General features: G+C 41.4%; 1 protein-coding gene across 2 annotated transcripts in view; it reads left to right on the top strand.

The window, feature by feature from the left end:
* Positions 1-10014: 10014 nt before the first annotated feature.
* Positions 10015-12822, top strand: part of RAB37 (RAB37, member RAS oncogene family) — a 72458-nt gene continuing 69650 nt past the window's right edge. The window contains exon 1 of one of the 2 annotated variants that reach the window (XM_004463815.5): positions 10015-10625. In XM_004463815.5, coding sequence (XP_004463872.1) covers positions 10554-10625 — 72 coding nt within the window. In that variant the 5' untranslated portion in view covers positions 10015-10553. The remainder of the gene's footprint in view (positions 10626-12822) is intronic. The other variant, XM_004463813.4, reaches the window with a different exon arrangement.

Below are 12822 nucleotides of genomic sequence, written 5' to 3' on the forward strand. Positions count from 1 at the left end.
CAGTTTTGTAACTTTCATATAACCCTATAAAGTTCTCATGGTGAATATCTGAGCAAGATCCCCTTTTGGCTCAGCAGGGGGAGGGAAGAGCAATCCTTGTAAAATATGCCCAGAACTTCTCCATAACAAAGGCCCACTTTCCAAGGGAAACACTTTAGCAGACTGTCTTCTTCTCAGAACCATAAGGAAAGGGCATTTCTCTCACTGGAGCTCCTTTTGGCTTCCTGCCCACCTAAAGTGGGTAAAAAAAAAAAAAAGCTATACACAAAGAAACATGTGCACAGAAGCAGAGACATTGGGCCACTAAAATACTGAGGTGTAGTTGGATCAATACTGAGTGCTCCCCCCTCCTACTTTACCACCACATCAACAGAGCTTCACTATAATAATAGTGGATTACAGCCAAAAATGCTGCAACATACAGACTATCTCCAAGGAGGATTTAGGGAAGGCCAAAGTCAAGAGGGGAGACAAAAAAACAAGGATATTAGAAGAATTTGAAGTTTTGGCACCTCTAGCCACAGCAAACATTAAACAAAGTCTTACCCCTAGCCAAATCAGCCTAGATCCTCACACTAAAGGCCTATTTATTTCATTTCTTGTTACCCAATACGAAACATTTGGCTTTCGACAAAAAAAAATTGCAAGATATCAAAAGGCAAGTAAAACACAGTCTGAAGAGATAAAGCAAACATCAGAACTAGACTCAGATTGACACTGATGTTGGAATTATCAGACAGGGAGTTAAAAATAACTATCATTAATATGTTAAGGGCTATAGTTTTTTTAAAAATAGGCAACATACAAGAACAAGTAATGTAAGCAGAGATGAAAGCTCTAAGAAGGAAATTGAAAGTGCTGGAAATCAAAAACACTGTAACAGACATGAAGAATGACTTTGAGCAGTTCATTAGTCATCTAGACATGGCTAAGGAAAGATTCAGTGAACTTGAAGATAGGTCAATAGTCAATTCCCCAACTAAAATGCAAAAAGGGAAAAAGAGTAGAAGAAAGAGTAACAGACCATCCAAGAATTGTGGGACAATTTCAAAAGATGAAACATATTTGTAATTGGAATAGCAGAAGGAGAAGAAAGAATGGAGCAGAAGAAATATTTGAAGTATTAATGGCCAAAAACTTTCCAAAACTAATGATGAACACCAAACCAAAGATCCAGGAAGCTCAGAGAACTCCTATCAGAATAAATATCCACACAAAAAAGCCACTACATATATTCATATCATATTCAAACTACAAAATAAATAAATAGTAACTGGACAGAGGAAAACATCTTGAAAGAAGCCAAACCTGGGGGAGGGGAAATTGATAGAGAAGGGGGAACACCTTGCCTATAGAGGAACAAGGAAAAGAATTACAGTTGACTTCCCATCAGAAACTGTGCAAAAAGAAGAGCGAAACATTTAAAAATCTGGAAGAAAAAAAAAAACACCAACCCAAAATTCTATATCCAGAAAAATTATCCTTCCAAAATGAAGACAAAATAAAGATTTTCTCAGACAAACAACTGAGGAACTTTATCACCACAATACACACAAGAAACATTAAAAAAAAAATTTTTAAGCAGATGGAAAATGATATGTCAGCAACTTCTATATAAAGTAAGAGTAATAGAGAAGGAGTAAATGAAAGTAAAATAAAATTTTTTATATTTCTTATTCTTAATTGATCTAAAATATAACTGTTTAAAATAATAACAGTAACAATGTATTGAGTGATTATGGTATATGAAGACTGCAGTGCCATAAGGGATGGGAGGGAAAACTTGGAAACACTCTATTACAAGGTACCTGTACTACATGTGAAGCAGAATAGTGCTGTTTGAAAGAGGAGTTAGATTAGTTTAAAAAATATATTGTAAACACTAAGGCAATCGTTAAACTTTTTTAAAGAATAATCTTAATTGATATGCTAAGAAAAGAGATAAAATGGAATCATATAAAATGCTTACTTAAAACTAGAAAAGGCAGGGGATGCTTCTGGCAATAAATAGAAAACAGTTAAAAACATGTTAGATGTTAATTAAACTATATCAATAATTGCTTTAAATGTGAATGATCTAAATATACCAATTAAACAATAGAGACTGTTGGAGTGAATAAAAAACAAAACCAGGGGAGGGGGTATACCTCAGCAGTTTGAGCACCTGCTTCCCATGTAAGAGATCCTGGGTTCAATCTCCAGTACCTCCTAAAAACAATTTTTTTAAAAAACTATATGCTTTTTTATGAGAAACCCATTTTAAAAGTAAAAGGATGGAGAAAATCATGCCACACAAACATTAATCAAAAGAAAGCTGGGATACAAAGAGGAGATTGTCAGGTATTTGGTTGAGAGTATAATGCTGAAAAAACTTTTTCAAAAATATAATAAGGAAGGTTACCTATTTAAAATGCTTAAAGGGGATAATCTGATACAGGACAGGCTCCTAGAGAGTATGTGAATGCTCATTTTGCCATAGTGGGGTATATCATTGGATAGAGCCCCATATAATGAGAATGAAGGTATACCCACATCCTGGGGAAGACTGATGTTCTCAAATAGAAGAAATTGTATCTCTCAAGAGAATTGGTGGCTCCCAGTGCATTAGGGCAGTTGAGCATGTCAAGCCCTCAACACTGTTGCAAGTATCTCTGAACATGGCCCTTCAAGCAATGAAGATTGACTGTCACTGTGAGCCCTAAGGGGAGAGGGAAAGAGGTATTGAATAGATGGAACCAATGTAACTGTGTGGGCAATAGAGGTGTTCCACAATAGTATGCAAGGATGGATATAAGACATGTTAACTTACACCAAAAATATATAGGGGCTGATAGGCTAAAATGTAAATCATAATGTAAAACATAAGATAACTAAAAATTTAGAAAACTGTGTAGTCTAAAATATAAACCACAATGTAAACCCAAATGTTATCTTATTTGAAAGCTATTGTCTCAATATCTGTACATCAGTTTCAGTAAATATAATATGAATATGTAAAAAGATTAATGCTGTGGAAGGGAAAAGGGTTTTATGTTGGATATGTGGGAGTACTGTATATTGTATATATGAATTACTGTGATCTAAAACTTTCATGAAGATACGCTTAATAATTAGGAAAAGAAAAAGATAGGACATAGACACTGAGGAAAAGACGGAAGTAGGTGCCTTGCCAATTTGCATACAGGGCAACACTTATTGCAGTGATGGAAGGCAAAACATCAAAAACAAAGCTTTTGCATTTTTTAATTTTTTGATACCCCAATTTATTTTTACCTTAATTTTTCTAAATTAATATGTATTCTATATCTAACCTTTAAGCTCATCACTATATTCTATGTTCCTATTAATGGAAACTGGCAATATATTGGTCTTCACTTTTGAAGAAGTTTTGGATCACAGAGAGTTTCAACAATGGTAGCAGAGGAATACTGGTGTGGGATGTTATTGACAGGGGACACATGGTTGGCAGGGAGTTCTACAGGGCATATATCCAGGGTACATAAAAATGTTTGGATAGTTTCATAGTGGTTACAATTTAAAACAATAACTGAGGAGTGCTGAGTTCCTAGCCAGGGGAGCTCTATCACAGTCCCTAAAGGAACAGCAACAATCCCCCAAGTGCAATGGCAAAGACCAAAAAAGAATGAAGGTCCAACAATGAGCCCTTGATACTAATGACGATGCTTGTGAGCCTGTGCACGTGAAATAAGAACAAGGCCTAGAGCTGTAGAGTGCCTAAGAGTTACCTCCTGAGAGCCTCCATGTTGCTCAAATGTGGCCAGTCTCAAAGCCAAACTCAGCTTGTAAATGTGTTGCCTTCCCCCCAGCATGGGACATGACTCCCAGGGATGAGCCTCCCTGGCACTGAGGGATTACTACCAAGTACCAGCTGATGATGTAACTACAAAATGACCTTGAATAAATGGGTCAACTCGGACCAGCAGAATATCTCAGTCTACATATAATACCAGGAGTTAAAAATGCTTTTTGACCCTGAATAAAAGGGGGAAATGGAAAGGACAAATGAGTTTACATGGCTATGAGTCTCCAAAAAGAGCCAGGAGGTTATCAGAGGGGTTGCCCTTATGCACACCTCAGCAGAGTCCCAGAGACAGATAAAGTAGATACAACCCCCGGTATTGGTTCGCTGAGGGCTACAGAGACACACAGGTTCTATGGTCATGGCAGATGGAGTTCAGGGCCATATCAGTTGGCCCTACTTTGGAGTTTGTGTTTTTGTGCAATGGAGCTGGACTTAGATGTGATCTTCGTCCACAAGTCTCTCCTTTTACTTTTACTAGAACTGTAGTTGGTTCTGGGTTTAATGTATACCCAGGGGACCTGAATCTCTGGACTGACCATGTGATAGCCAGGCCCTGAGCCGTAACAGACTTGCAACTCCTACACTCTGGTTTATTGGACTTACTCCACTCATCTAACATGGAGGTGAAGAAGGTCAACCACCACACCAGGGAGCCAAGACTGCCTACAACTGAAAGCAGGAGAATTGCATCCAGCATCCATGTGGACTCTAAGCCCCCTCTTGATATAGATGTGGAGTGGACATAACCATTCTAAGGTCCACAGGATGGAGGAAAAGAGTATGGATTAGAGTGGACTTACTGATATTCTAGTCATGAACTATTGTGATTAGTAATCGAAGAAAATGTGGCATTGGTGTGGAGAAAGTCACCATGGTGGCTGCTGGGGGTAAGGAGTGGGAGGAAGAGATGAGATGTGGAGGCATTTTCAGGACTTGGAGTTGTCCTGGGTGGCGCTGCAGGGACAGTTACTGGACATTGTATGTCCTCTCATGGCCCTCTGGGTGGACTAGGGGAGAGTGTGGGCTATGATGTGGACCATTGACCATGAGGTGCAGTGGTGCTCAGAGATGTATTCACCAAATGCAATGAATGTCTCATGATGATGGAGGAATTGTTGTTATGGGGGGAGAACTGGGGTGAGGGGGGTGGGGGGTATATGGGGATCTCATATTTTTTTAATGTAATATTTAAAAAATAAAGAAAGAGAAAAATTTTTAAAAAAGAAAGAAAGCTGGGGAGGAGGGAGCAGATGTGGTTCAAGCATTTGGGTGCCCACCTCCCACATGGGAGGTCCTGGGTTCAGTTCTCAGTGCCTCCTAGAGAAAATGAGCAGACAACAAGCGGACACAATGAGCAGAGATGATGAGCAGACAGACATTTTGGGGTGGAGAAAGCTGGATTAGCTATTAATTTCAGACAAAGAAAATTTCAGAATATGGAAAATTATCAGGGATAAAGAGGGACACTACAGGGAAGTGGATGTGGCTCAAGTGATTGGGCTAACTTCTACCATATGGGAGACCCCAGGTTCAATTCCTGGGGCCTCCTGGTGAAGGCAAAGCTGGCCCACACCACAGAGATCTGGTGCAGCAAGATGATGCAACAAAAGGAAATGCAGAGGAAAGACAGTGAGATTAGGGGGATTAGGTGGCTTGAGCAACTGAGTGCCTCTCTGACATGGGAAGTCCCAGGATCAGTTCCCAGTGCCTCCTAAAGAGAAAGACAAGAAGAAAACACAAGCAGACACTGAAGACCACACAGCGAATGGACACAGAAAGCAGACAGTGAGCACAAACAACAATAAAGGGGGAATAAATAAGTAAAAATAAATCTTTGAAAAAAATTCACTAGGCTTTATTTTTTTTAATTAGAAAATTTTTTTATTTTTTTATATAGTAAACTTTATTTATAGACAAGTTTTATTTATTTTTTTAATATTTATTTTATTTTATTTTTTAGCAAATATCAATTTTTTGATACATATTAATAAAGCATAAGTCCATCCCAGGTGTACAATAAATGGTATTTGGTGTAATCATGTATTTGTGCATTTATCACTTCAATCATTCTTAGAAAACTTTCATTATTTCAATATTAATATTAATAAACAAAACTCATCAATTCTCAGTCTGTTTCCCCTGCTGTAGAGAGCTGCTGTTCTTTTTCCTTCTTTCTAGTATATTTGTATTTATATTTTGTAAAAATAGTCTTATATATGCAATATCACCCATAGTCACAATTTTTTATTATCTTATACAGTCCCATGTTACAGTTTTTAGCTTTCCTTAGGCTTTCCCTTTCAACACTGTCGTACCCATATAATAGCACTACTAGCTACAAACACCACAATATGCTTTCAGCATTTCTATTCATTTCCAAATATTTACAAACAACCTTTATACCAGTTCTGCACAGATTAACCCTCAGCTTTCCATTCTTTACCCTCCTTATATTCTTTGGTGACTTAATCCTAATTATTTTTTCCCATTATATTTATTTATTTGTTTGTTTTTAATTTCTTTGTCTTTTTTTTAATGTTACATTAAAAAAATATGAGGTCCCCATATACCCCCCACCCCCCTCACTCCATTCCTCCCATAACAATAACCTCCTCCAATATCATGTGACATTCAAGCACTTGGTGAATACATCTCTGAGCACTGCTGCACCACATGGTCAATGGTCCAAATTACAGTTTACGCTCTCCCCCAATCCACCCAGCAGGCCGTGGGAAGACATACAATGTCCAGTAACTGTCCCTGCAGTACCACCAGGACAACTCCAAGGCCTGAAAATGCCAACACATCACATTCTCTTCTTCCCTCTCCCCACTCTCTGCAGCTAACATGGCCACTTTCTCCATCTCAAATGCTACATTTATTTCCATTACTAATCACAATAGTTCCAGAATAGAATATCAGTAAGTTCACTCTAAACCATATTCTATTCCTCCATTCTGTGGACCCTGGGAATAAAAAATAAAAATAAATCTTTGAAAACAATTCACTAGGCTTTCTTTAAAAATAAAAATAAAAAAAGAGGGGCACTACATCATAATAAAGGGGTCCATTCTCCAAGAAGCAGGTATGCAGGTAACAATGGAGTGTCAAAATATGTGAGACAAAAACAGTAGAACTGAAAGGAGAAGTAGACAAATCCACCCACCACTAGTAATTGATAGATCAAGCAGGAAGAAAATCAATAAGAATATACTTGAACTGAATAGCACTGTCAATCCTATTGCTCTGATTGGCGTTTATAGAATGCTCCATGCAACAACAGCATATACATTCCTTCTCAAGTTCACATGGAACATTCACCAAGAGATCAGATTCTGGTACAGAAAACATACCTTAACATAAAATAATAAAATCATACAAAGTATATAATTCTAAATCAATAGTATTAATTAACTGACCATAAATAGCCCTGGAATGAAGAAAATTGTTTCATCATCCTAACACAGTTTGATAAAAATGTCCCTTAAAGATTATCTACTTTTCTTTGCTTTTATTGTTTGCTCAACAATATGCCTTCAGATTTCTTCTGCCTGACTAATGCCTAATCATCCTCAGTCCAAACTTAAACCTAAAAGCATAAACAAAGACTGGCCATGTGCCAGCCGGGCCCTGAACCTCAGCAGAGTTGCAACTCCTGCTCTCTGATTCGTTGGACTTACCCAAGTCAGCTAACAGGGAGGTGAAGATGGTCAACCACCACACCAGGGAACCGAGAGTGCCTACAACTACAAGCAGGAGAATTTCATCCATCATCCATGTGGGATATAGCAGGGACAGATGCTGGACATTATATATCCTGCCATAACCCACTGAATGTATTGGGGGAGAGTGTAAACTACTATGTGGTGCAGCAGTACTCCAAAATGTATTCCTCAAATGCGATGAATGTCCCACGATGATAAAAGAGGTTGTTGACGTGGGAGGAATGGGGTGGGGAGGGTGGGGTATATGGGAATCTCTTATATTTTTTAATGTAACATTTTTTGTGATCTATCACCTTTAAAAAAGATAATTAAAAAATTAAATTAAATTAAAATAAATCTGCGGGAAACAGCTGTGGCTCAAGCAATTGAGCTCCCATTTACCACATAGGGGACCCAGGTTTGATCCCCAGGACCTCCTAGTAAAAAATAAAGAAAAAAGGCATCCCAGACCTGTGTGGAGAGTGCCACACAAAGAGGAGAGGCACAGGCTCCCTCTTGAAACAACACACCAAAAAAGATGACGCAACCAGACAGAAAAAAAATAGTAATCATCTGCAGAAAAATTTGGCAATGCTTAGGGCATATAAAGTATTAATGTCCTTACTATATAAAGAGAGTTTATAAATCAGTAAGAAAAATGAGCACATTCATTCTTGAATCTTGTTTTAAAAGATTTATTTATTTACCCCCCCTCCCCCCGCACTGCTCATGGTCTAGCTCCACATGGGTCAAGGAGGCCCAGGGTTTGAACTGTGGACCTCCCATGTGGTAGAAACCAGTGAGCCAAGTCCGCTTCCCTCATTCTTGAATCTTTTTTTTTTTTTTTTTTTTTATTTAATTCCCTTCCCCTCCCCCGGTTGTCTGTTTTCTGTGTCTTTTTTTTTTTTTTTTGCTGCGTCTTGTTTCTTTGTCCGCTTCTGTTGTCGTCAGCGGCACGGGAAGTGTGGGTGGCGCCATTCCTGGGCAGGCTACTCCCTCCTTCGCGCTGGGCAGCTCTCCTTACAGGTGCACTCCTTGCGCTTGGGGCTCCCCTACGCGGGGTCACCTCTGTGTGGCACGGCACTCCTTTCGCGCATCAGCACTGCGCATGGGCCAGCTCCACACGGGTCAAGGAGGCCCGGGGCTTGAACCGCGGACCTCCCATGTGGTAGACGGACACCCTAACCACTGGGCCAAAGTCGTTTCCCTCATTCTTGAATCTTAATCCACTCTCTTCACAGTCCTCAGACTAGTATCTTTAAAACTCAGATCTGGTCCTGTCACTCCCCTACTTAAAGTCCTTCAGTAGCTTCACATTGCTCATAGATTTAAGTTCAAACCTTTAGCATGGCCCACACGCTCTGGCCCTACCTACCTCTCTAGAGTTGTCCCCCATCGTCTCTCTCCACTTCCTCTCTGGGCCCCAGCCAGACTCATCTTTTTTCAGCTCCTTGTTACCATAAAGCCTTTGCACATGCTGATCCCTTTGCCTGTACTCACCCCACCAACACCACCATGCCCTTCGCCTGACTATTGCCCACTCTTCCCTTAGAGCTCAGCAAAAACAATATTTCTCAGGGAATTCTCCTTTCATCATCTCTAGTTCAGATCCTCTTCATAACCCTTGAGTGAGATGAAATCATGGTTTTGGACCTTCAGACCTCAGAACCAGATCCTAGAAACAGTGACCCTTCCAAGGAATGTGATGTTCAGGGCACAGCAGAAACAGGCTTCTGGAACCTTTTTATCACCAACAGTCAGAGGTGGTTAGGAAGCTCAGGAGGAAGTTGAGAGGAACTCTTAAGCTATTGGTCCTTAACTTTGTTGAGTATAGACAACAAAATGAAATCCCTGGGACTTCTACCCAAAAAAGTGCACATGCACAAAACTTTTCATAATGCTTTCAATGAGGCCACAGTCTCAGCCCCGGATTCCCATGCCATTGATGCTCCTATACCAGGCCAAGATGCAGCTCTGCGAACCAGAGGCCCCAGGAGCAGGTCTCCTCTAACATTTAGAGGAGGTAGCCAGAGCTCCCCAGCCCCTGGCCAGGCAGTGTAGTAGCTACCATTGAATTCTTAGTATAATCCAGGCACCTTGCTAGGCTCGTTACGTGAATTGATTAATAAAATCCCCAGAACACCACCATGAGGTAGATAACTAGGATTATCTCCGTTTCAAGGACCCTCAGACAGGAGAGCTTAAGCACCTTGTCCAAGGTTGCACAACCAATCATTTTCAGAGCCAAGATTTTACTCCTGGAGCCCCTGCTCTTAATCAAAACACGTTCTGCTCCCCTGGGCCAATTGTTATTAACTTTTGGGGGTCGTATGCATCTTCAAGAATATCATTAAAATTCTGGAGCCTCTCCCTAGAAAAATGCAGTTAAGTAGAATTTTGCACAATATTTCTGGGACTTCAGTGACCTCCTAAGGCCCATCATTCAAACACCGCCGTTTACCCCAGACCTCCTGGAGGGAACTGTCCAGGGACCTAAAGAGAAGCAGCGCCAGCGCCGCAGGAGTTCGCCTCTGTAAACGCAGGAGGGGATCTGAGCTGTGTGCAGGGACAGAGATGCTTTGTTCACTAAGGCGAGGCAGGGAACCGCGAGTTCCCGAGACCGCGAAACCTTGAGCACCCAACCGTGTTGCTGAACCTCCGGAGTCCTGTACCTGAACGGGATACGCGCAGGCTAGACTGAAATCTTGCGTCCCTCGCATCATCCTGGAGTCACGAGACAGGGGATTGGGAGCGGACGGGATCTCAGAACTCGGGTCCCAGACGCGCAAGGGCGGTGTCGCTGTTCCTGGTGCTGAAACGCCGCGGTCGCGGAGGCGAACTGCCGCCTGCCCCCCGGGTACCGCGCCGCGGCCGCTGCGGGAGCTGTCCGGTGCTGAACCCGGATGCGGCGCTGCCCGCGGGACTTAGACCCGAGCCTGCCGCACCCAGCGGAGCCGGGACCGAGCTGCTGGGATCTCTGACGCAGAGCTCTGGGGGAGCGCAGAGGAGAGGGCTTCGAGCCGGGCATGGACCTGCAGAGACCCGACTCCTACCAGGGGGGAGCTGGCCCCCACTTCAGCGAGCATGTCCTGCATAAGGTAAGAATCTCCTCCGGCCTCCCGGCGTCCCAACGCTGGGAGAGGACGCCGTCACCAGGAGTTCTTACTGTTCCCCGCGACTTGGCTTTGGGCCTTAAAGAGAAACTGGCCCGCGTCTGAGAGCCGGGGGGCGCTTTCTCTTTGGTCCCGTTTGCGACCCAGAACTGAGGTGTGTGAGCCCTGAGGAGAGGTGGGGCCGCCGCCAGAGGCTCACTTTGCCAGGAGCTTGGCTCATTCAGTCACATCACTTGTGGCCCCTTCTCACTGGCTCCTGCCTCCCTCCCGTCGCGCGTTTTAACTCCTGCTTGCCAGAGACCTCTGATCTGCCTAACCCTGTGGGCGGCGTGTTTGTCCTCTCACCCATGCCTCTCAAGATCTGGGAGCAGAGGACAAAGATAAGTCAACTGGGCTGAAACCAGGCGCAGAAATGACCTGCAGCAGAGCCAATCTGTTGTTTGCCAATCAGGCTCCCTCAAGGATCCAGAAAACCGCTGCCCTGCAGTTCTCTGTAGCCTCCTGAAAATGTTTGCTCATTTCAAAGCTCTAAGCACACCCAGTGCTTCCCTTATTTAAGTTTCTTGTGCAACCCAAGTCCCAGTGTTGTAGGTCTTTTCTTGAAGTTTTGGAAAAAAGTATCGCGTCTCTCTGCGTAGTACTTTTTAAACCAAAATCCTTCACTTTGAAAGAATCAGCTTTATTTTTACCATAAGAAGCAAGTATTGTTCTCCAGCCCTTTCCCTGATTTGGCACTTCCCCCGCCCCTTTCAGTTTTTCCTTACATTTCCTCCTTACAATTTATTTGTTACTCCCCTGCTGTACATGGTCCTATAAATCAATATATCACTCCGAAAATTATATGAATGCAGACTTTAAAATAACCAGATCCATTCTCCTCCCCTCATAAATAGTTTATATTTGGGGAAACTGAACCTCAAAGAGGTAAAGTGACTTGTCCAAGAACACAAGCTGGTAAACAGAGCTGGTACTAAAAGCCAAGACTATGACTCAAATTCTATTATTCTTTTCTCTATACCCTTGCTGCTCAAAATGTGGTCCATGGACCAGCAGGTTGGCATTGTCTGGGAGCTTGTTAGAAATGTAATATCTACCTGCACTGCCTACCTTCACTGCCCCTCCCCTGGGAACTGCAAGATCCAAATCTATATTTTAACCAGCTCCCCAGGTAATAAATATGCACATTAAAGTTTTACATGCATTGTTCTATGCCACGCAGGCTATTTCTGAAACAAATAAAGGAAAATCTGTCAATTATTGAAAGAAGAGGGTCTTTACATTTCAATAATCCATGCAACTTCAGGTAACTGAACACCTAGGGTATAGAAAAGAGAGAAGCATGTGTAACAACTGCCCTGGTCTGGACATTTTAAAGCCATCAAAGTTTAGAGTGTACCATATTAAGATCCGTGTTCTTTGAAGTTATGAATCTAGCCCCAGTAGAGAGAGTACTCAAGCAAAGAAAAATGAATAATTATAAATCAGTTACAAAATCATCCTGGTGGCTAAATATATGGGTCTCTCCAAGTATAGTCTGTCTCACAAAGACATGAATTTTCATTTTGAAAGCTTTAATTAAGATTTGGAGGACAGATTTTTCAGACTATTGATCAGATGTGGTCTTTTCCACCTTAATTACCTACACATGAAATGTAGAATGTAACCCAAAGAACTTCCTTTGGGTTTAATGATCACCAAATTGGGAGAGACCTCATATTTTTTTAATGTAATATCTTTTTAAAAATGAATAAATTGAGTAGAATTTGGGGGAAAAAAAGAATATTATCAATGAAAAAAAAATTGGAAAAGAGACTGTTCTTACAAGTTCCAATATATTAAGGTAAGTGTCTAGTAACTGCTAATAAATACTCAGTTTGCAAGACTGAGTACCTTGAGAGCAGAAACGAGATTTAAACCTTCTATAGTACCCAACAAAGCAACATGTGCGGAAAGTTTTCCTTTTTAAATAGTGCTAATTACCTCCTGCTAATAATAGTTTATTAATGTGCATGATTTTTTATTGTGATCCACCTCAAAATCTCTTTATAAAAGGGGGTAGCAACATATTTGTATTATTTTAAGGTTGCTCTAAAATAGGCTTCAAAGAATTCTTGTTGATTAATTAGAACATGCTGGCCATGGCAGGCAGGGCTTTCCTCCAAGATTAGTTGCTAGGAAGAAG

Source organism: Dasypus novemcinctus, chromosome 21 (assembly GCF_030445035.2).
Source record: "Dasypus novemcinctus isolate mDasNov1 chromosome 21, mDasNov1.1.hap2, whole genome shotgun sequence".
Lineage (NCBI taxonomy): Eukaryota > Metazoa > Chordata > Mammalia > Cingulata > Dasypodidae > Dasypus > Dasypus novemcinctus.